The 27,417-nt window shown below is 44.3% G+C and overlaps 1 protein-coding gene across 3 annotated transcripts in view; it reads left to right on the plus strand.

Moving 5' to 3' along the window:
- HSPBAP1 (HSPB1 associated protein 1) overlaps positions 1 to 27,417 on the plus strand; it is a 172,608-nt gene that overhangs the window by 43,252 nt on the left and 101,939 nt on the right. For 2 of the 3 annotated variants that reach the window (XM_056536544.1, XM_056536543.1), the window contains exons 4-6: positions 9,944 to 10,080; positions 14,195 to 14,366; positions 19,432 to 19,515. In XM_056536544.1, coding sequence (XP_056392519.1) covers positions 9,944 to 10,080; positions 14,195 to 14,366; positions 19,432 to 19,515 — 393 coding nt within the window. Of the gene's footprint in view, positions 1 to 9,943; positions 10,081 to 14,194; positions 14,367 to 17,320; positions 17,470 to 19,431; positions 19,516 to 27,417 lie in introns of those variants that run through there. The other variant, XM_056536545.1, reaches the window with a different exon arrangement.

Consider the following 27,417-nt stretch of genomic DNA (forward strand, 5'->3'; position numbering starts at 1 on the left):
TCTCAGGGCATGATGGGAGTTGTAGTCATCTAGCAGCTGGAGAGCTACATGTTGTGAAATAGGATGCAGCAAAGGTTCTCAGGGCATGATGGGAGTTGTAGTTTTGCAATGCTCCAGAGCCACAAGTTGCAGATTCATGCAGGACAGATTGCGAGCGCCAATTCTGTCATTCGTCCATCTGTTAATGGCGGGAACGAGTTGCTAACGGCGCCGGGCGTTTTCTGGAAGCAGCGGGTGACGGGGGGCTTGTTAAACACGAGCCAAGTGTCGGCCGTTGTCTTGAGCGGCGCAGACGTCTTGTTCGCGATGTTGGTGCCGGCGGGAGGTGAGGCCCAGTCAGCCATGTCTCCGATACGTCCCTGATTAATTGAGCCATTTGCGACGTGCTGGAGGTGGCGATTGCTCTGTTTATCTTCGGCGGCTGCGCCGGTCGCGGTAATGATTCCATTATCCCTCTGGATGAGCACCATCCTGCATCTTAATGTTCCTCCCGTCATCCTGATTCTCGTTCCATCATACTCATCGCGTGTTAACCCCTGCAGCGCCGGAGGGGAGGAACGTGGCCCCCGTCACCGTCCTAGTCTGCGCTCGGGCTTCTTGGGAACAAGTGTTTTCCGTGCGTCCGTATTGTTATCTATCTCCGGCGTAAAATAAAAAAATAAAAAGCCGGCGATTATCCGCCAGGAGAGATTAGCGCGTTCCGGGCCATTGATTACGAGCGCGACCTTGATGAATGGACGGAACGTCCTTCCTAATTCCTTAATGCTTCTTCGTTTTTTTTTTTCCTTCCATTCGCTCTTGTAGAACGTTCTGGCCAACGTAGATTTAAAGTGGTCGCTTACGCCGCTGACTCTAAATGGAAGCGTTTTACCTCATCCGAAGTTTTTCATTCTTAACCCCTTAAGGGCGCGCGGACAGTTTCACATTTATTTATTTTTTGCGCTTTTGTCTATTTCCTTCTCACCATAAGGCCGGGTTCACACTACGGAATTTCTGAGCAGAATTCCGTTTTGAAATTCCGCCCAGAAATTCCGGTGCAGCAGAGTCCCATTGCTGTCAATGGGATTCCTCTGCACACTGCAGAGTTTTCGAGGTGGACTTTCCATCCGGAAAATCCCCTTGACAAATTCTGCCAGAACAATAAACTTGATGTATTGTAACTGAACTCCGGCGGTGGATTTTTTCTAAATTACTTTACCCAATGCAAACCTTGCCGATATTTCTTAAAGGGGTACTCTTTTTTTTTTTTTTTTATTTTTTTTTTTTAAATTGGCTCCAGAAAGTTAAACAGATTTGTAAATTACTTGTATTAAAAAAAATCTTAATCCTTCCAGTACTTATCAGCTGCTGAAGTTGGGTTGTTCTTTTCTGTCTGGCCACAGAGCTCTCTGCTGACACCTCTGTCTGCCTCAGAAACTGTCCAGAGTAGCAGCAAATCCCCATAGGAAACCTCTCCTGCTCCAGACAGTTCCTGAGACAGAAAGACGGAGCAGCAGAGAACACTGTGGTCAGACTGAAAAGAACAACTCAACTTCAGCAGCTCATAAGTCCTGGAAGGATTAATATATATATATATTTTTTTTTAATAGAAGTAATTTACAAATCTGTTTCACTTTCTGGAGCCAGTTGATATGAAAAAAAAAATATGTTTTTCACTGGAGTACCCCTTTAAGCATAAGGACGTAGACATGTTACAAAAGGAATTTACTACATTTATTTGGGCAAATAAACGGCCAAGGATTGCAGTTTAGGCAACTAATGTTGCCTAAACTGCAAGTGGGCTTTAATTTTCCTGATATTTGCCACTATAATTTAGCCCAGTGTTTCCCAACCAGGGTGTCTCCAGATGTTGCAAAACTACAACTCCCAGCATGCCTGGACAGCCTTTGGCTGTCCAGGCATGCTGGGAGTTGTAGTTTTGCAACATCTGGAGGCACCCTGATTGGGAAACACTGATCTAGCCCGTTTACTGCGACATGGGCCTTCATTTACTATTGCAAGCCCGACATGTTTTGTCGGTTTGTGCGCCAGATTCTGAAACTAACTCCATTTTACTAAGAAAATCCTCAGAGTACGATCCCATAAGGAGGGCAGTATTCTATGATCAATTCAATATTCCCATTTTAATGTCCTTTTGAAGGATTTAAAAAAAAAAAAAAATATATATATGAATAAATAAAAAAAAAAATAAAAAAATGTAATTGAAAAAATGAATAGTTGTATCTAAAAGGAAACGACATACAATAAACAGTAATTCCACTGACGAAATTGCGTCTTTATGACCAGGACGATCGGATTCTCCACCGGTGATCTGACGCCAACCCCCCCCTCCCCGAGCCTCCCTCCCGCTCCTGTCACTTACATCCAGTTAACATGGCTGTCACCTTCCTGCTGTTCCAGGACACGTCTGCCATGTTTGCTGTTCGCTCCCGTGCACTGACCCAGAACATTTCTAATCTCCATCCTGCGCCGCCACAGATCCCTTAATAGAGTTTGGAGTCCATTATGTTATTAGCGCCAAAGACGTTCCTCACTGTTAATTAAAATTAGCAAAGGGACGAGATGAAGGAGAGATAGAGACTGTGGCGTCTGTAGTGTCCCCCGTACTGCGCCCGGACCCCCAGAAGAAATCACCACCCTATCCACACACAGTGACCTCACCAGCAGAATAGTGAGTGCAGCTCTGGAGTATAATACAGGATATAACTCAGGATCAGTACAGGATAAGTAATGTAATGTATGTACACAGTGACCTCACCAGCAGAATAGTGAGTACAGCTCTGGAGTATAATACAGGATATAACTCAGGATCAGTACAGGATCAGTAATGTAATGTATGTACACAGTGACCTCACCAGCAGAATAGTGAGTACAGCTCTGGAGTATAATACAGGATATAACTCAGGATCAGTACAGGATAAGTAATGTATGTACACAGTGACCTCACCAGCAGAATAGTGAGTACAGCTCTGGAGTATAATACAGGATATAACGCAGGATCTGTACAGGATAAGTAATGTAATGTATACACACAGTGACCTCACCAGCAGAATAGTGAGTACAGCTCTGGAGTATAATACAGGATATAACTCAGGATCAGTACAGGATCAGTAATGTAATGTATGTACACAGTGACCTCACCAGCAGAATAGTGAGTACAGCTCTGGAGTATAATACAGGATATAACTCAGGATCAGTACAGGATAAGTAATGTAATGTATGTACACAATGACCTCACCAGCAGAATAGTGAGTACAGCTCTGGAGTATAATACAGGATATAACTCAGGATCAGTACAGGATAAGTAATGTAATGTATGTACACAGTGACCTCACCAGCAGAATAGTGAGTACAGCTCTGGAGGATAGTTTATATAATTTCTTTTGGTTGTATATATAGTAACAGAAGGTGATATTCCCTGTACCTCCAGTATCTTGGATTCTTCTCCCATTAGATGACTGACAGGTTCCTCTGGGCACTGGGTGGGGGGATGGGGTGATCGGCTCGGGCAGGACTCAGGTATTGATGGTTTTGTTCTGTGACATTTGACATTTTCTTTGCTCTCTGTGAACTTTATTTATTATTGAAGAAAACGAAAAATCACAGAAACAGGAAATCAAAGAACTGACGGCAAAACCTCAGGCGATCAATGAGGGAAAATGTCTAATAGAGCGAGAAAGGCGGTGATAGGAGGTGAACAGACAGGGGTATATTTCTAGAAAATGAAGTATTCCTCACAGGAAAGGATTGCAGTAACACACGTTTTGCTATACACATGTTTATTCCCTTTGTGTGTATTGGAACTAAACCAAAAAAGGAGGAAAAAAAGCAAATTGGACATAATGTCACCAAACTCCAAAAATGGGCTGGACACAATTATTGGCCCCTTAACTTAATATTTGGGTGCACACTCTTTGGAAAAAATAAGTGAAATCAGTGTCTTCCTATAACCATCAATAAGCTTCTTACACCTCTCAGCCGGAATGTTGGACCACTCTTCCTATAACCATCAATAAGCTTCTTACACCTCTCAGCCGGAATGTTGGACCACTCTTCCTATAACCATCAATAAGCTTCTTACACCTCTCAGCCGGAATGTTTGACCACTCTTCCTATAACCATCAATAAGCTTCTTACACCTCTCAGCCGGAATGTTGGACCACTCTTCCTATAACCATCAATAAGCTTCTTACACCTCTCAGCCGGAATGTTGGACCACTCTTCCTATAACCATCAATAAGCTTCTTACACCTCTCAGCTGGAATGTTGTACCACTCTTCCTATAACCATCAATAAGCTTCTTACTCCTCTCAGCCGGAATGTTGGACCACTCTTCCTATAACCATCAATAAGCTTCTTACACCTCTCAGCCGGAATGTTGGACCACTCTTCCTATAACCATCAATAAGCTTCTTACACCTCTCAGCCGGAATGCTGGACCACTCTTCCTATAACAATCAATAAGCTTCTTACACCTCTCAGCCGGGATGTTGGACCACTCTTCCTATAACCATCAATAAGCTTCTTACACCTCTCAGCCGGAATGTTGGACCACTCTTCCTTTACAAACTGCTCCAGGTCTCTTATTGGACGGCGCCTTTTCCCAACAGTAATTATAAGATCTCTCCACAGGTGATCAGTGGGATTTAGATCTGGACTCATTGCTGACACTTCAGAACTCTCCAGCGCTTTGTTGTCATCCATTTCTGGGGCTTTTTGACGTATGTTTGGGGTCATTGTCCTGCTGGAAGACCCAAGATCTCGGACGCAAACTCATCTTTCTGACACTGGGCTGTACAGTGCGACCCAAAATCCATTGGTAATCCTCAGATTTCATGATGTCTTGTACACATTCAAGGCCCCCAGTGCCAGAGGCAGCAAAACAACCCAAAACATCACTGACCTCCACCATATGTCACTGTAGGTCCTGTGTTCTTTTCTTTGTAGGCCTCATTCCGTTTTCGGTAAACAGTAGAATGATTTGCTTTACCAAAAAGATCTATCTTGGTCTCATCTGTCCACAAGACGTTTTCCCAGAAGCATTTTGGTTACTCAAGTTCATTTTGGCAAAATGTAGTCTCTTTTTATGTCTCTGTGTCAGCAGTGGGGTCCTCCTGGGTCTCCTCCATAGCGGGGTCCTCCTGGGTCTCCTCCATAGTGGGGTCCTTGTGGGTCTCCTCCATAGTGGGGTCCTCCTGGGTCTCCTCCATAGTGGGGTCCTCCTGGGTCTCCTCCATAGTGGGGTCCTCCTGGGTCTCCTCCATAGTGGGGTCCTCCTGGGTCTCCTCCATAGTGGGGTCCTCCTGGGTCTCCTCCATAGTGGGGTCCTCCTGGGTCTCCTCCATAGTGGGGTCCTCCTGGGTCTCCTCCATAGTGGGGTCCTCCTGGGTCTCCTCCATAGTGGGGTCCTCCTGGGTCTCCTCCATAGTGGGGTCCTCCTTGGTCTCCTCCATAGTGGGGTCCTCCTGGGTCTCCTCCATAGTGGGGTCCTCCTGGGTCTCCTCCATAGTGGGGTCCTCCTGGGTCTCCTCCATAGTGGGGTCCTCCGGGGTCTCCTCCATAGTGGGGTCCTCCTGGGTCTCCTCCATAGTGGGGTCCACCTGGGTCTCCTCCATAGTGGGGTCCTCCTGGGTCTCCTCCATAGTGGGGTCCTCCGGGGTCTCCTCCATAGTGGGGTCATCCGGGGTCTCCTCCATAGTGGGGTCCTCCTGGGTCTCCTCCATACTGGGGTCCTCCTGGGTCTCCTCCATACTGGGGTCCTCCTGGGTCTCCTCCATAGTGGGGTCCTCCTGGGTCTCCTCCATAGTGGGGTCCTCCTGGGTCTCCTCCATAGTGGGGTCCTCCTGGGTCTCCTCCATAGTGGGGTCCTCCTGGGTCTCCTCCATAGTGGGGTCCTCCTGGGTCTCCTCCATAGTGGGGTCCTCCTGGGTCTCCTCCATAGTGGGGTCCTCCTGGGTCTCCTCCATAGTGGGGGTCCTCCTGGGTCTCCTCCATAGTGGGGTCCTCCTGGGTCTCCTCCATAGTGGGGTCCTCCTGGGTCTCCTCCATAGTGGGGTCCTCCTGGGTCTCCTCCATAGTGTTTCATTTCATTTAAATGTCGACGGATAGTTGGCGCTGACACTGATGCTCCCTGAGCCTGCAGGACAGCTTGAATATCTCTGGAACTTGTTTGGGGCTGCTTATCCACCATCCGGACTATCCTGCGTTGACACCTTTCATCAATTTCTCCCTTCCGTCCAGGGAGATTATCTACAGGGCCATGGGTTGTAAACTTCTTGATAATGTTGCGCACTGTGGACAAAGACAAATCTAGATCTCTGGAGATGGACTTGTAACCTGGAGATTGTTGATATTTTTCCACAATTTTGGTTCTCAAGTCCTCAGACAGTTCTCTTCTCCTCTTTCTGTTGTCCATGCTTAGTGCGGCACACACAGACACACAATGCAAAGACTAAGTGAACTTCTCTCCTTTTTATCTGCTTTCAGTTGTGATTTTTATATTGCCCACACCTGTTACTTGCCCCAGGTGAGTATAAAGGAACATCACATGATGGAAACAATCTTATTTCTCCACAATTTTGTAAGGTGCCAATAATTTTGTCCAGACCATTTTTGGAGTTTGGTGACATTATGTCCAATTTGCTTTTTTTCTTCCTTTTTTGGTTTAGTTCCAATACACACAAAAGGAATAAACATGTGTATAGCAAAACCTGTGTTACTGCAATCCTTTCCTGTGAGAAATACTTCATTTTCTAGAAACATTTCAGGGGTGACAACATTTTCGGCCATGACTGTATATCCTATACAGACAGGACCCCACAGGATATATCCTATACAGACAGGACCCCACAGGATATATCCTATACAGACAGGACCCCACAGGATATATCCTATACAGACAGGACCCCACAGGATATATCCTATACAGACAGGACCCCACAGGATATATCCTATACAGACAGGACCCCACAGGATATATCCTATACAGACAGGACCCCACAGGATATATCCTATACAGACAGGACCCCACAGGATATATCCTATACAGACAGGACCCCCACAGGTTATATCCTATACAGACAGGACCCCACAGGTTATATCCTATACAGACAGGACCCCACAGGATATTTCCTATATAGACAGGACCCCACAGGATATATCCTATACAGACAGGACCCCACAGGATATATCCTATACAGACAGGACCCCACAGGATATATCTTATACAGACAGGACCCCACAGGATATATCATATACAGACAGGACCCCACAGGATATATCCTATACAGACAGGACCCCACAGGATATATCCTATACAGACAGGACCCCACAGGATATATCCTATACAGACAGGACCCCACAGGATATATCCTATACAGACAGGACCCCACAGGATATATCCTATACAGACAGGACCCCACAGGATATATCCTATACAGACAGGACCCCACAGGATATATCCTATACAGACAGGACCCCACAGGATAAATCCTATACAGACAGGACCCCACAGGATATATCCTATACAGACAGGACCCCACAGGATATATCCTATACAGACAGGACCCCACAGGATATATCCTATACAGACAGGACCCCACAGGATATATCCTATACAGACAGGACCCCACAGGATATATCCTATACAGACAGGACCCCACAGGATATATCCTATACAGACAGGACCCCACAGGATATATCCTATACAGACAGGACCCCCACAGGTTATATCCTATACAGACAGGACCCCACAGGTTATATCCTATACAGACAGGACCCCACAGGATATTTCCTATATAGACAGGACCCCACAGGATATATCCTATACAGACAGGACCCCACAGGATATATCCTATACAGACAGGACCCCACAGGATATATCTTATACAGACAGGACCCCACAGGATATATCCTATACAGACAGGACCCCACAGGATATATCCTATACAGACAGGACCCCACAGGATATATCCTATACAGACAGGACCCCACAGGATATATCCTATACAGACAGGACCCCACAGGATATATCCTATACAGACAGGACCCCACAGGATATATCCTATACAGACAGGACCCCACAGGATATATCCTATACAGACAGGACCCCACAGGATATATCCTATACAGACAGGACCCCACAGGATATATCCTATACAGACAGGACCCCACAGGATATATCCTATACAGACAGGACCCCACAGGATATATCCTATACAGACAGGACCCCACAGGATATATCCTATACAGACAGGACCCCACAGGATATATCCTATACAGACAGGACCCCACAGGATATATCTTATACAGACAGGACCCCACAGGATATATCTTATACAGACAGGACCCCACAGGATATATCTTATACAGACAGGACCCCACAGGATATATCTTATACAGACAGGACCCCACAGGATATATCTTATACAGACAGGACCCCACAGGATATATCTTATACAGACAGGACCCCACAGGATATATCTTATACAGACAGGACCCCACAGGATAGATCCTATACAGACAGGACCCCACAGGATAGATCCTATACAGACAGGACCCCACAGGATAGATCCTATACAGACAGGACCCCACAGGATAGATCCTATACAGACAGGACCCCACAGGATAGATCCTATACAGACAGGACCCCACAGGATAGATCCTATACAGACAGGACCCCACAGGATAGATCCTATACAGACAGGACCCCACAGGATAGATCCTATACGGACAGGACCCCACAGGATAGATCCTATACGGACAGGACCCCACAGGATAGATCCTATACGGACAGGACCCCACAGGATAGATCCTATACGGACAGGACCCCACAGGATAGATCCTATACGGACAGGACCCCACAGGATAGATCCTATACGGACAGGACCCCACAGGATAGATCCTATACGGACAGGACCCCACAGGATAGATCCTATACGGACAGGACCCCACAGGATAGATCCTATACGGACAGGACCCCACAGGATAGATCCTATACGGACAGGACCCCACAGGATAGATCCTATACGGACAGGACCCCACAGGATAGATCCTATACGGACAGGACCCCACAGGATAGATCCTATACGGACAGGACCCCACAGGATATATCCTATACGGACAGGACCCCACAGGATAGATCCTATACGGACAGGACCCCACAGGATATATCCTATACGGACAGGACCCCACAGGATAGATCCTATACGGACAGGACCCCCACAGGATATATCCTATACGGACAGGACCCCACAGGATATATCCTATACGGACAGGACCCCACAGGATATATCCTAAACGGACAGGACCCCCACAGGATATATCCTATACGGACAGGACCCCCACAGGATATATCCTATACGGACAGGACCCCCACAGGATATATCTTATACGGACAGGACCCCACAGGATATATCCTATACGGACAGGACCCCACAGGATATATCCTATACGGACAGGACCCCACAGGATATATCCTATACGGACAGGACCCCACAGGATATATCCTATACGGACAGGACCCCACAGGATATATCCTATACGGACAGGACCCCACAGGATATATCCTATACGGACAGGACCCCACAGGATATATCCTATACGGACAGGACCCCACAGGATATATCCTATACGGACAGGACCCCACAGGATATATCCTATACGGACAGGACCCCACAGGATATATCCTATACAGTCTGGACCCCACAGGATATATCCTATACAGTCTGGACCCCACAGGATATATCCTATACAGACAGGACCCCACAGGATATATCCTATACAGACAGGACCCCACAGGTTATATCCTATACAGACCAGAATCCCACAAGTTGCATAATATGTAGCCCGGACCCCCACCGGTTATACCTGAGGGGATTTACCTTTGCCTATAATCTATGATTCTATATTTCTATAACCCTCCTCCTCTCTGTTCCTGCGGCAGGAGGTCTCCTGGGCTGATTTCGGGTTCCCTGGAAGAGACGGCCGGGACAGCACTCTGTGGGTAGGAAGTGGAGGAGCGAATACCCCGTGTCACATCGACTGCTACGGCTGCAACCTGGTGCTCCAAGTGCAGGGCAGGTGAGACCACCGCGATCGGGTATGGAAACACCACAGCTCCCATCCACCTATTGACTTCTATGGGGGAGTGTTGTGGGCATGCTCTATAATATGTGCAGGGAGAAGTAGCTGAGCTGCTTCTTCACCCATTAATGCCTATGGGAGAGTGTTGGGGGGATGCTTTGTGACCTTTCCAAAGGTGACTGCAAGGATGGGAGGAGGTCAGCTGTGTCTAGCACCTACTGACTTTTTAAGGACGAATGTAGGGGGCATGCTCTGTGCTCTGTCCAAAGATCACTGTGCAGGGATGGGGGGAGATCAGCTGTGTCCATAACTTATTGACTTTTATGGGAGAGAATTGTGAACATGTTTTATAACCTGTGCAGGGAGAAGGAGCAGCCCCCATCACCTATTGATGTCTATGGTAGAGTGTTGCGGGCATGCTGTGTGACCTGTCCGAAGGTCACTGTGCAAAAAGCTCTGTCCGTCATCTACTATGGATGAGTGTAGTGGGCATGCTCTGTGTCTGTGCAGAGAAGAGGAGCTAAGCTGCCCCCCTGTCACTTATTTACTAATATGGAGGAATGTAGTGGGCATGCTCTGTGCCTGTGCAGGGATGAGGAACTTTAGTCTGGGGTTTATCACATAACTTTACTTCAATTATTGTGAGGCTCTAGTCCAGTGTTCTTTAATCAGTGTGCCTCCAGCTGTTGCAAAACTACAACTCCCAGCATGCCCGGACAGCCAAAGGCTGTCCAGGAATGCTGGAAGTTGTAGTTTTGCAACAGCTGGAGGCACACTGGTTGGGAAACACTGGACTAGAGCCTCACATGATATGACATCATTGTGTCTTTGTGATGATGTCACCAGCTCCCCATTATCTAATCATCAGGGCTCCGGACGCTGCTATAATCCCGGCTTGTTAGTTACGTCCCCAGCAGTGGAGGGGTTAATGCTGTAGCCGCGCCGGTTTTTAGCCCTGACACAGGGTCTAATGGTTAAATATTGAGCATTAGTGACCCGCTCGCCTCTGCTGTGCCTGGCCGCCCTCCCCGGTGTTCGCTCCAGGGGGTCAGGCCGCGCCGATCTCTTACGCCTTTTATGATTATTTAATACACCATTTATTGATGCAGAAAAAGCCTCGGACAGCGAAACGCGCTCAGAAAAACACTTTACACGTGAATACTAATGGAGGACGCATCGATCCGAGGAAAGAGAGGACTGACCGCTGCCGATACGTCCGGACTCTGCGTCAGCTCCCGTCACCGCGGGCATCAGTAAAGGGGTCAATGGCCCTCACCAGATCAGCATGTTATTATCCTGAAATAACCAGACCCTGATCCCGCCACAAGATCAGCATGTTATTATCCTGAAATAACCAGACCCTGATCCCTCCACAAGATCAGCATGTTACTCTGCTGAAATACTCTGTACTGACCAGACCCTGATCCCTCCACAAGATCAGCATGTTATTATCCTGAAATAACCAGACCCTGATCCCTCCACAAGATCAGCATGTTATTATCCTGAAATAACCAGACCCTGATCCCTCCACAAGATCAGCATGTTATTATCCTGAAATAACCAGACCCTGATCCCGCCACAAGATCAGCATGTTATTATCCTGAAATAACCAGACCCTGATCCCGCCACAAGATCAGCATGTTATTATCCTGAAATACTCTGTGCTGACCAGACCCTGATCCCTCCACAAGATCAGCATGTTATTATCCTGAAATACTCTGTGCTGACCAGACCCTGATCCCTCCACAAGATCAGCATGTTATTATACTGAAATAACCAGACCCTGATCCCGCCACAAGATCAGCATGTTATTATCCTGAAATAACCAGACCCTGATCCCTCCACAAGATCAGCATGTTATTATCCTGAAATAACCAGACCCTGATCCCGCCGCAAGATCAGCATGTTATTATCCTGAAATAACCAGACCCTGATCCCGCCACAAGATCAGCATGTTATTATCCTGAAATAACCAGACCCTGATCCCGCCGCAAGATCAGCATGTTATTATCCTGAAATAACCAGACCCTGATCCCGCCGCAAGATCAGCATGTTATTATCCTGAAATAACCAGACCCTGATCCCGCCGCAAGATCAGCATGTTACTCTGCTGAAATACTCTGTACTGACCAGACCCTGATCCCTCCACAAGATCAGCATGTTATTATCCTGAAATAACCAGACCCTGATCCCGCCACAAGATCAGCATGTTATTATCCTGAAATACTCTGTGCTGACCAGACCCTGATCCCTCCACAAGATCAGCATGTTATTATCCTGAAATAACCAGACCCTGATCCCGCCGCAAGATCAGCATGTTATTATCCTGAAATAACCAGACCCTGATCCCGCCGCAAGATCAGCATGTTATTATAATGAAATACTCTGTGCTGCTGACCAGACCCTGATCCCTCCACAAGATCAGCATGTTACTATCCTGAAATACTCTGTGCTGACCAGACCCTGATCCCTCCACAAGATCAGCATGTTATTATAATGAAATACTCTGTGCTGCTGACCAGACCCTGATCCCTCCACAAGATCAGCATGTTATTATCCTGAAATAACCAGACCCTCACCAGATCAGCATGTTATTATCCTGAAATAACCAGACCAGGATCCCGCCACAAGATCAGCATGTTATTATCCTGAAATACTCTGTGCTGCTGACCAGACCCTGATCCCTCCACAAGATCAGCATGTTATTATAATGAAATACTCTGTGCTGCTGACGAGACCCTGATCCCTCCACAAGATCAGCATGTTACTCTGCTGAAATACTCTGTACTGACCAGACCCTGATCCCTCCACAAGATCAGCATGTTATTATCCTGAAATACTCTGTGCTGCTGACCAGACCCTGATCCCTCCACAAGATCAGCATGTTATTATCCTGAAATAACCAGACCCTGATCCTTCCACAAGATCAGCATGTTATTATCCTGAAATAACCAGACCCTGATCCTTCCACAAGATCAGCATGTTATTATCCTGAAATACTCTGTGCTGCCTACCAGACCCTGATCCCTCCACAAGATCAGCATGTTATTATCCTGAAATACTCTGTGCTGCCTACCAGACCCTGATCCCTCCACAAGATCAGCATGTTATTATCCTGAAATAACCAGACCCTGATCCCTCCACAAGATCAGCATGTTATTATCCTGAAATAACCAGACCCTGATCCTTCCACAAGATCAGCATGTTATTATCCTGAAACACTCTGTGCTGACCAGACCCTGATCCTTCCACAAGATCAGCATATTATTATCCTGAAATACTCTGTGCTGACCAGACCCTGATCCTTCCACCAGATCAGCATGTTATTATCCTGAAATACTCTGTGCTGCTGACCAGACCCTGATCCCTCCACAAGATCAGCATGTTATTATCCTGAAATAACCAGACCCTGATCCTTCCACAAGATCAGCATGTTATTATCCTGAAATACTCTGTGCTGACCAGACCCTGATCCCTCCACAAGATCAGCATGTTATTATCCTGAAATAACCAGACCCTGATCCTTCCACAAGATCAGCATGTTATTATCCTGAAATACTCTGTGCTGACCAGACCCTGATCCTTCCACAAGATCAGCATGTTATTATCCTGAAATAACCAGACCCTGATCCCTCCACAAGATCAGCATGTTATCCTGAAATAACCAGACCCTGATCCCGCCACAAGATCAGCATGTTATTATCCTGAAATACTCTGTGCTGACCAGACCCTGATCCCTCCACAAGTACTGTCTTCTCCTGAAATACTCTGGGGTGAACAAGCGCCTTCCACTGTGTAACTAATTTTTTATTTCCCACAAGATCAGCACACACCCCTCCTGAAATACTCTGTTCTGCTGGGACGAATCAGCTCCTCCCACAAGATCAGTACTGTCTTCTCCTGAAATACTCTGTGCTGCTGGGGAGTCTCTGCTCTCTCTCTGACCTCCCATTCTGTCAGCGCTCTCTCTTCTGCTGAAATCCTCTGTGCTACTCATTACATGTTCAGTGACACTAATAATACACAGACATAAATCTCCCTATTTATCTGTATTTTGTGGCAGATTTCTCCCACCTTTATAAATTGAATTTATTATAATTCTTGCTTTCAGGAAGAAGTGGCACCTGTTTCACCCCGAGGACACTGCGCACCTGTACCCCACCCGAATCCCATACGAAGAGTCCAGCGTATTCAGTAAGGTCAACGTGGTGAAACCTGACTGGCAGCGCTATCCTGCGTTTTCAAGGGCTCGTCCACACGTGGTCACCCTGCATCCAGGACAGGTACAGGAACAGGAGGACAGGTCACTGAGGGGTCCGGAAAGTGCTGTAGAGGACACATTTACCCAACATATACAGAGCTCAAGTCCTGCAGGAACCCTTGGGAACTGAGTCCCTGCACTTTTTTCAAAGCAAGAGCACCGTTCCCATAAGTAGGAGTCTTGCAGGACCAACCTCTTGGGTATATATATAGATTGATATATATATATAGCTTGCAATATATATATATATATATATATATATATATACACACATATACAGAGAGAGAGAGAGAGATTGATATATATATAGCTTTTTATATATATATATATATATATATATATATATACATATATATGTATATATATATTGAGATATATATATATATATATATATATATACACATATATATGTATATATATATTGAGATATATATATATATAGCTGTTATATATATGTAACGGGGTGGTGCTGTTTTTAGAATAAAATCAGATCTTTTCAGTGTCTCCAACCAGGGTGCCACCAGCTGTTGCAAAACTTCAACTCCCAGCATGCCCGGAGTTGTAGTTTTGCAACAGCTGGAGGCACCATTGTTGGGAAACATTGGCCTATGTTCACACAGCAGAATGTCTGCCCGGAAAATTTGTGATTCCGCTCGGAAATTCTACCATGTAAACGGGCGCAGGTCTCCTTTATTGCTCGGCCAGTAATCGCCCTGTGTAATAGGGCCCCTAACACGTTGGGTGCGGGGGGGGGGGGGGGGGGGGATTTAGCATTTACGCATAATTTCTTTTCCTTTGCACAGTTTTTCTGGTGGAGTTTTGTGTCTAATTGAAGTAATTGCGAACGCAGCATAAACACTTTTAAGATCACTGCTTGCTGTCAGTGAGAGGATATATACATACATACACATATATATAAATATATATATTTATGTATAATCCTATACAGGATTAATTAGATGTTGCAAAACTACAACTCCAAGCAAACATTTGGCTGTCCGGACATGCTGGGACTTGCAGTTTTGCAACAGCTGGAGGCACGCTGTTTGGAAACCACGGACCTAGGGAGTGGAGTATAGTTGCACATTTTGATTTAGATTTTTGCACAAAAAAATATGCAGATGATAAATGTAACAGATCTATTTTCGCACACTAAGCCACACCCCCTCGAGTGCAAAAATAAAGAAATGACGAAGCGAGCGCCAACTGCAAAAAGAAATAAAAAAGGCACAAGAACATTCCGGATGAAGGCGCACGGCCGTGCTCGCTGGAAAACCTCAAGAATCAGGAAAAAACTGTGCAAAAACAAGGAAAATGCTCCCAAATGTGTTTAACCTGATTTATCGTATTTGTTTTGTACTCCGCACGTTGTATTAGGTCTCTGGTTCCTTGATAAATCTATAACTTTTATCTCCATTTCCGCCATTTTATGCTGATAAATAATGTAGCTATAGGGAGGCAAGCGCAAATATTTCTGATGCAGAGCTGCAACCCCCCTGCATAGTCACAGCACTAAGTGATAAACAGAGCTCAATGGGAGGACGGGATATGAGGACGGGATATAAGGACAGGATATGAGGACGGGATATAAGGACGAGATATGAGGACAGGATATGAGGACGGGATATGAGGACTGGATATGAGGACGGGATATAAGGACGAGATATGAGGACAGGATATGAGGACGGGATATGAGGACTGGATATGAGGACGGGATATAAGGACAGGATATGAGGACGGGATATAAGGACGAGATATGAGGTCGGGAAATGCGGACATAATATGAGATCAGGATGTGAGGACAGGATATGAGGTTGAGATATAAGGACGAAATATAAGGTTGTGGATATGTGGTCGGAATATGAGGTCAGGATGTGAGGACGGGATATGAGGATGGGATATGAGAACGGATATGAGGTCGGGAAATGTGTTTGTGTATAGGAGGTCGGGATATGGGGACGTGATATGAGATCAGGATATGAGGTCGGGATATGGGGACGGGATATGAGATCAGGATATGAGGTCGGGATATGGGGACGTGATATGAGGACGGGATATGAGGTCGGGATATGAGGACCGGAGATAAGGACGGGATATGAGATCAGGATATGAGGTCGGGATATGAGGACCGGAGATAAGGACGGGATATGAGGTCGGGATATGAGGTTGGGATATGAGGACGGGATATGAGGTTGGGATATGAGGACCGGAGATGAGGACGGGATATGAGGATGGGATATGAGGACGGGATATGAGGACCGGAGATAAGGACGGGATATGAGGATGGGATATAAGGACGGGATATGAGGATGGGATATGAGGACGGGATATGAGGTTGGGATATGAGGACGGGATATGAGGACGGGATATAAGGATGGGATATGAGGACAGGAGATAAGGACGGGATAGGAGGATGGGATATGAGGACGGGATATGAGGATGGGATATGAGGACCAGAGATAAGGACGGGATATGAGGATGGGATATGAGGACGGGATATGAGGACCGGAGATAAGGACGGGATATGAGGTCTGGATATGAGGACGGGATATGAGAACAGGATATGAGGATAGGATATGAGGACCGGAGATAAGGACGGGATATGTAGACGGGATATGAGGACTGGAGATAAGGATGGGATATGAGGTCGGGATATGGGGACGTGATATAAGATCAGCATATGAGGACGGGATATAATGTTGTGGATATAAGGACGGGATATGAGGAAGAGAGCGTCATTGTTGCTTTTCCTCTCCCACAAGGTTTAGGTAGGTAGGTACTCAGCTACTGTGTGTGTGTATATATATATATTCTGTAAATAAATACTGTAGAGGTCCCATTCGCCATCTGAGCCTTTCCCTAAATCAAACTGTTTGGGACAACGAATCATCACCCGTCCTCATGGTCTCCTCCGGACAGCGCTTTGTCTGTCACCGCTGTATTGGCGAGATCGTGCATTACGCCATTTCTTCCCAGAACAACATTTACACAAGATAACTCTGACAACATGTGAAGCCAGGAGCGCGGCGGCGATCAGACGGCGCAGATCGTTTCCCATGGCTGCGCTGAGCACGTAGGAGGCACCGAGGACGCCTGGAAACAATCAGGAAAGTGACTTCATGTTCTGTTATCTGGACGCGCTGAGCTCTGCTATGTTCTCACCAGCCAAGACCATTACATCCACATGTCTACAGCGCCACCTAATGCCCACTATTGGGATCACAGCTTTTTTTTTTTTTGTCCCTTCCTTGTCGCGCAAGATTTACTTTAAATCAGTGTTTCTTAGTTAGTGTGCCTCCAGCTGTTGCAAAACTACAACTCCCAGCAGGCCCGGACAGCCAAAGGCTGTCCGGGCATGCTGGGAGTTGTAGTTTTGCAACAGCTGGAGGCACACTGGTTGGGGAACACTGGATTAAATCATCTATCACTCATAAGAACAACTAAGTAAAGCCGCGTTCACACCATTGCTTACTTTTCTGTTGCTCTGCTCTGTCCTATGTACAGAACCACGCTGAATTTGCAACATATGGTCCCTGAAGACCCCTCCGACTTTAATGGAGTCTGTTGGGTTTCCATGATGGTTTCCGCCATTTTTCCCCAGACAAAGTAGGGCTACGTACTGCGCTGTTTTGCCTGGGGAAGCTCCTAATGAACACAGATATGAAACTAACCTAAGGGTACGTTCACACGGGCGGATTAACTGCACAATTTCCGCAGCGTATTTGCTGCAGAAAATCCGCAGCAGATAATCTGCTACCATTGAATTCAATGGGTCCGAAGGAAAATGTGCAAAACTGTCTCTATTGCGGATTTTCTGATGACCCCCATTGAAGTTAATGGTTGCAAAATCCGCTGCGGATTTTCCGTAGCTAATACGCTGCGGAAATTCCGCAGGAAATCCGCCCGTGTGAACATACCCTAAAGATGTTTTACTGTATTAAAGGGGTCCTCTGCCCCTAGACATGTTATCCCCTATCCAAAGGATAGAGGATAACATGTCTGTCCCGGGGGTCCGGCCGCTGGGACCCTTGCGATCTCGGGGCCGGCGCTGTGTCGGTTCTGAACACGGAAGCCTGGGATGTCGCGCCACACCCCCTCCATTCATGTCTATGGGAGGGGGCGTGCCGTCATGCCATAGACATGAATGGAGGGGGCGTTCACGCCTCCTCCCATAATTATGAATGGAGGGGGCGTGGCGGCTGTGGTCGCCGGTCATCCGGCACAGAGCAGAGTTTTACCTGCACTGATACATTGTAGCAAACTATCAAAACTGAGTAGAGGAGAAAAAGAATCTACCCCCAAATCTTCATGAAGATCCAACAGGTCAATTCTTGATGCAGATTTTTCGAAATCACGTCGGAAAAATCCGCGTGCAAAAAAATAACTTTGATATGTTGTGTCCCCCCCAACATGTTTCACTGCTTAAAAAAACAGCACCCCTGAAGAAGAATTTTATGCGGTGAAACATGTTGGGGTGGGGGGGGGGAAATAGACTCGGATGTACTAATTTGTTTTTAATACAGTTGGGTTATAGTTTGAACTTGATGGACTCTAGTCCTTCTTCCAACGTTTTGAATTATGTGGCTATTTACTAACATGAAAACTGCCCATATATGTTGTGTCCTAGTCCCCTGAAGATGCGGTTTTTGAACACAGTGAAACATGTTGGGGGGGGGCATTTACTTTGATATATTAAATTAACTTTAACATATACTGACATAAAAACTGCTTATTCAGGTGGTCTCCTAGTCCCCTGAAGAAGCAGGTTTTTTTTTGTACAGTGAAACATGTTGGGGGACATTTTAGTAGTTTTTAAGAAACTGTCGTAATATGCCTTTGATCAGAACATATTTTCAGTCTGTGGAATTTAAATAAGGATCTTCCTATTCACTTGCAGCAAGCAGAGATCTTGAAACTGAAGAGGAATTGGAATACAAAAAGGGAGGAGGTTCATTGCGTAAAAATGTGCGCAATATTTATTTTCTATGAACTGTGAATCCCAGTTGTGTTTATCCCAAGTGTGATCTGTATGTGGGGAATGGGATGTATATCCAGGGTCTAACTCCGCCTCTTACTGCCCCCTGCAGGTACTGCTGGTGCCGCCGCGCTGGTGGCATTACGTGGAGTCTGTGGATGACGTCACCATCAGCATCAACTCCTGGCTGGAGCTGGTAAAGTGATATCCGAAATAACCCAATAGGGGGTGTATATTGGGGGCGATCTTATATTAGGGGCTGGAGATTATATGTGCTGTACTGTATAATCACTGGCCCAGGGAGGTCAGGGAGCCCCAGCAGGGGGCAGCAGTGATGACGTCATATTCTCTGTACAATTATCTTAGTAACATTCAGAATGATCCTTATATTAGATATCAGCAGATCTGTAAATAATAACTGGATAATATCAGATGATGATGTCATTGATCATATATGATGACATCACTGCTCACTGATTATATATGATGACATCACTGCTCACTGATTATATATGATGACATCACTGCTCACTGATTATATATGATGACATCACTGCTCACTGATTATATATGATGACATCACTGCTCACTGATTATATATGATGACATCACTGCTCACTGATTATATATGATGACATCACTGCTCACTGATTATATATGATGACATCACTGCTCACTGATTTTACTGGATGACATCACTGCTCACTGATTATATATGATGACATCACTGCTCACTGATTATATATGATGACATCACTGCTCACTGATTATACTGGATGACATCACTGCTCACTGATTATATATGATGACATCACTGCTCACTGATTATATATGATGACATCACTGCTCACTGATTATATATGATGACATCACTGCTCACTGATTATATATGATGACATCACTGCTCACTGATTATACTGGATGACATCACTGCTCACTGATTATATATGATGACATCACTGCTCACTGATTATATATGATGACATCACTGCTCACTGATTATACTGGATGACATCACTGCTCACTGATTATACTGGATGACATCACTGCTCACTGATTATACTGGATGACATCACTGCTCACTGATAATACTGGATGACATCACTACTCACTGATTATATATGATGACATCACTGCTCACTGATTATACTAGATGACATCACTGCTCACTGATAATACTGGATGACATCACTACTCACTGATTATATATGATGACATCACTGCTCACTGATAATACTGGATGACATCACTACTCACTGATTATATATGATGACATCACTGCTCACTGATTATACTGGATGACATCACTGCTCACTGATTATACTGGATGACATCACTGCTCACTGATTATACTGGATGACATCACTGCTCACTGATTATATATGATGACATCACTGCTCACTGATTATATATGATGACATCACTGCTCACTGATTATACTGGATGACATCACTGCTCACTGATTATACTGGATGACATCACTGCTCACTGATTATACTGGATGACATCACTGCTCACTGATAATACTGGATGACATCACTACTCACTGATTATATATGATGACATCACTGCTCACTGATTATACTAGATGACATCACTGCTCACTGATAATACTGGATGACATCACTACTCACTGATTATATATGATGACATCACTGCTCACTGATAATACTGGATGACATCACTACTCACTGATTATACTGGATGACATCACTGCTCACTGATTATACTGGATGACATCACTGCTCACTGATTATACTGGATGACATCACTGCTCACTGATTATATATGATGACATCACTGCTCACTGATAATACTGGATGACATTACTGCTCACTGATTATACTGGATGACATCACTGCTCACTGATTATACTGGATGACATCACTGCTCACTGATTATACTGGATGACATCACTGCTCACTGATAATACTGAATGACATCACTGCTCACTGATTATATATGATGACATCACTGCTCACTGATTATACTGGATGACATCACTGCTCACTGATTATACTGGATGACATCACTGCTCACTGATTATACTGGATGACATCACTGCTCACTGATTATACTGGATGATATCACTGCTCACTGATTATATATGATGACATCACTGCTCACTGATTATATATGATGACATCACTGCTCACTGATTATACTGGATGACATCACTGCTCACTGATTATACTGGATGACATCACTGCTCACTGATTATACTGGATGACATCACTGCTCACTGATAATACTGGATGACATCACTGCTCACTGATTATATATGATGACATCACTGCTCACTGATTATACTCGATGACATCACTACTCACTGATTATATATGATGACATCACTGCTCACTGATTATACTGGATGACATCACTGCTCACTGATAATACTGGATGACATCACTGCTCACTGATAATACTGAATGACATCACTGCTCACTGATTATATATGATGACATCACTGCTCACTGATTATACTGGATGACATCACTACTCACTGATTATATATGATGACATCACTGCTCACTGATTATATAAGATGACATCACTGCTCACTGATAATACTGGATGACATCACTGCTCACTGATTATACTGGATGACATCACTGCTCACTGATTATATATGATGACATCACTGCTCACTGATTATATATGATGACATCACTGCTCACTGATTATACTGGATGACATCACTGCTCACTGACAATACATGATGACATTACTGCTCACTGATTATACTGGATGACATCACTGCTCACTGATTATACTGGATGACATCACTGCTCACTGATTATACTGGATGACATCACTGCTCACTGATTATACTGGATGACATCACTGCTCACTGATTATACTGGATGACATCACTGCTCACTGATTATACTGAATGACATCACTGCTCACTGATTATATATGATGACATCACTGCTCACTGATTATACTGGATGACATCACTGCTCACTGATTATACTGGATGACATCACTGCTCACTGATTATACTGGATGATATCACTGCTCACTGATTATATATGATGACATCACTGCTCACTGATTATATAGGATGACATCACTGCTCACTGATAATACTGGATGACATCACTGCTCACTGATTATATATGATGACATCACTGCTCACTGATTATATATGATGACATCACTGCTCACTGATAATACTGGATAACATCACTGCTCATTGATTATATATGATGACATCACTGCTCACTGATTATACTGAATGACATCACTGCTCACTGATTATACTGGATGACATCACTGCTCACTGATTATATATGATGACATCACTGCTCACTGATTATATATGATGACATCACTGCTCACTGATTATATAGGATGACATCACTGCTCACTGATTATATAGGATGACATCACTGCTCACTGATTATATATGATGACATCACTGCTCACTGATTATATATGATGACATCACTGCTCACTGATTATATATGACGACATCACTGCTCACTGATTATACTGGATGACATCACTGCTCACTGATTATACTGGATGACATCACTGCTCACTGATCATATATGATGACATCACTGCTCACTGATTATATATGACGACATCACTGCTCACTGATTATATATGATGACATCACTGCTCACTGATAATACTGAATGACATCACTGCTCACTGATTATATATGATGACATCACTGCTCACTGATTATATATGATGACATCACTGCTCACTGATTATATATGATGACATCACTGCTCACTGATAATACTGAATGACATCACTGCTCACTGATTATATATGATGACATCACTGCTCACTGATAATACTGAATGACATCACTGCTCACTGATTATATATGATGACATCACTGCTCACTGATAATACTGAATGACATCACTGCTCACTGATAATACTGAATGACATCACTGCTCACTGATTATATATGATGACATCACTGCTCACTGATAATACTGAATGACATCACTGCTCACTGATAATACTGAATGACATCACTGCTCACTGATTATATATGATGACATCACTGCTCACTGATAATACTAAATGACATCACTGCTCACTGATTATATATGATGACATCACTGCTCACTGATAATACTGAATGACATCACTGCTCACTGATTATATATGATGACATCACTGCTCACTGATAATACTGAATGACATCACTGCTCACTGATAATACTGAATGACATCACTGCTCACTGATTATATATGATGACATCACTGCTCACTGATAATACTGAATGACATCACTGCTCACTGATAATACTGAATGACATCACTGCTCACTGATTATATATGATGACATCACTGCTCACTGATAATACTGAATGACAAAACTGCTCACTGATAATACTGAATGACATCACTGCTCACTGATTATATATGAGGACATCACTGCTCACTGATAATACTGGATAACATCACTGCTCACTGATTATATATGATGACATCACTACTCACTGATTATATATGATGACATCACTGCTCACTGATTATATATGATGACATCACTGCTCACTGATTATATATGATGACATCACTGCTCACTGATTATACTGGATGACATCACTGCTCACTGATTATATATAATGACATCACTGCTCACTGATTATATATGATGACATCACTGCTCACTGATTATATATGATGACATCACTGCTCACTGATTATACTGGATGACATCACTGCTCACTGATTATATATAATGACATCACTGCTCACTGATTATATATGATGACATCACTGCTCACTGATTATATATGATGACATCACTGCTCACTGATAATACTGAATGACATCACTGCTCACTGATTATATATGATGACATCACTGCTCACTGATTATATATGATGACATCACTGCTCACTGATTATATATGATGACATCACTGCTCACTGATAATACTGAATGACATCACTGCTCACTGATTATATATGATGACATCACTGCTCACTGATAATACTGAATGACATCACTGCTCACTGATTATATATGATGACATCACTGCTCACTGATAATACTGAATGACATCACTGCTCACTGATTATATATGATGACATCACTGCTCACTGATTATACTGGATGACATCACTGCTCACTGATTATACTGGATGACATCACTGCTCACTGATTATATATGATGACATCACTGCTCACTGATTATATATGATGACATCACTGCTCACTGATAATACTGAATGACATCCCTGCTCACTGATTATATATGATGACATCACTGCTCACTGATTATACTGGATGACATCACTGCTCACTGATTATACTGGATGACATCACTGCTCAATGATTATACTGGATGACATCACTGCTCACTGATTATACTGGATGACATCACTACTCACTGATTATATATGATGACATCACTGCTCACTGATTATATATGACGACATCACTGCTCACTGATTATATATGACGACATCACTGCTCACTGATTATACTGGATGACATCACTGCTCACTGATTATATATGATGACATCACTGCTCACTGATTATACTGGATGACATCACTGCTCACTGATTATATATGATGACATCACTGTTCACTGATTATACTGGATGACATCACTGCTCACTGATAATACTGGATGACATCACTGCTCATTGATTATATATGATGACATCGCTACTTACTAATAATATGACAACACTCATATATGATGACATCACTGTTTACTGGTTATATGACATCACTGACAATATAGGATGACCTCACTACTTATTGATAATATGATGACATGACTATTTACTGATATGACATCAATGATAATATTTAAAGATCACTGCTGTATAATACAAAATGACATTACTCACTGATAATATATGATGACATCACTGCCTATTGATAATTTATAATGACATCACTATTTATGACTAATATATATATATAGTGACATCACTACTTACTTTTAAAATATGATGACATCACTTGACATAGGACATGACAAAATCAAATAAAATGTAATTTGTTCATATAAAATGAGATCATTGATTAGTGATAATGTATAATGACATCACTGGTCACTCATATGACATCACAGCGATAGTACATGATGACATGACTGTACTCTGCTCCAGGCTGTATGTAGTCTTGTGCAGTCCCATGTAAGGTTTAGCAGGCAGGTCCCGGCGTGTTTTGTCGGAGTCCTCCCCGCTCATCTCTCCACAATCAATACAAGTGAAGAGCAGAGGCAGTGACATTTATATACACATAATAAAGTCATCCGGCTCTAATATAACCGCGCCGCCCCTCAATCAATACGGGGAGCGCAAGAGACGCCGCTGATCCAGAGAAGATCCAGTACTTACATGTAATGCTCAGCTCTGATCCAGATATACACTCACCATTCTGCTGGAATCATACTGCAGTCACCTCCAGAGCCGCACTCACTGTTCTGCTGTTACATCACGTCTTATCCTTCAGTCAGAGCTGCACTCACTATTCTGCTGTTATATCATGTCTTATCCTCCAGTCATCTCCGGAGCTGCACTCACTATTCTGCTGTTATATCATGTCTTATCCTCCAGTCACCTCCACAGCTGCACTCACTATTCTGCTGTTATATCATGTCTTATCCTCGTCACCTCTAGAGCTGCACTCACTATTCTGCTTTTACATCCTGTCTTATCATCGTCACCTCCAGAGCTGCACTCACTATTCTGCTGTTACATCATCCCTTATCCTCCAGTCACCTCCAGAGCCGCACTCACTATTCTGCTGTTACATCCTGTCTTATCCTCCAGTCACCTCCAGAGCTGCACTCACTATCCTGCTGTTACATCCTGTCTTATCCTCCAGTCACCTCCAGAGCTGCACTCACTATTCTGCTGTTACATCATGTCTTATCCTCCAGTCACCCCCAGAGCTGCACTCACTATTCTGCTGTTACATCCTGTCTTATCCTCCAGTCACCTCCAGAGCTGCACTCACTATTCTGCTGTTACATCATGTATTATCTATCATTCACCTCCAGAGCTGCACTCACTATTCTGCTGTTACATCCTGTCTTATCCTCCAGTCTCCTCCAGAGCTGCACTCACTATTCTGCTGATACATCATGTATTATCTATCATTCACCCCCAGAGCTGCTTTCTCTGTTCTGCTGTTACATCATGTCTTATCCTTCAATCAACTCCATAGCTGCACTCACTATTCTGCTGTTACATCATGTCTTATTATCCCGTCACCTCCAGTGCTGCACTCGCTATTCTGCTGTTACATCAGGTCTTATCCTCCAGAGCTGCACTCACTATTCTGCTGTTACATCCTGTCTTATCCTCCAGTCACCTCCAGAGCTGCACTCACTATTCTGCTGTTACATCCTGTCTTATCCTCCAGTCACCTCCAGAGCTGCACTCACTATTCTGCTGTTACATCCTGTCTTATCCTCCAGTCACCTCCAGAGCTGCACTCACAGTTATATGTTGCAGCAGCATAGTGAGGAGGCTATTGTGCCTTTTGTTTTTGTTACACTGTAGATAACATTATTGATATTTTTGTTTTTCACTTTGACTGGGAAATCCCAGGAATAGTTATTACAGATGCAGCAGCTGAGCAGTGCCACCTACTGGCTGTTTTTTCATGAAGTTACATAATGCACAGATATAAGATACAGGGAACATACTCCATCCTGTCCAGGGCAGAGGCCATGATCCTGTGAGCCAGGCATGATGGGAGTTGTAGTTCATCCTGGACGTCTCCACATCCAGTCTATATAAAACAGGAATCATTTGGCGGCAGATTTATTCCATTGTGTTATAATGAAATTCAGATTGCGCAGTTCATCATCTGCCGCGCGTTTTACGTTTTCACAGTCGGCTTATTAAAAATGTAACATTGGATAATGGAGCCAATTCCAACTCCGACCTCTGTGTAATGGTTCTGCGGCAAAAGAGCGACAATTCACCGACCGAAAGTGATCCATAAACCGCCATATACACCTCCACGGCCTCACTGGGTATAACAGCAGTCCCATGTAACACAGTGATGACTCTGAGTACAGATAATGTAGTAGATGTGACCTGCAGTCCTATGTAACACCACAGATAACACAGTGATAACTCTCT

The sequence above is a fragment of the Hyla sarda genome, chromosome 8 (genome assembly GCF_029499605.1).
Source record: "Hyla sarda isolate aHylSar1 chromosome 8, aHylSar1.hap1, whole genome shotgun sequence".
NCBI classification, from domain to species: domain Eukaryota; kingdom Metazoa; phylum Chordata; class Amphibia; order Anura; family Hylidae; genus Hyla; species Hyla sarda.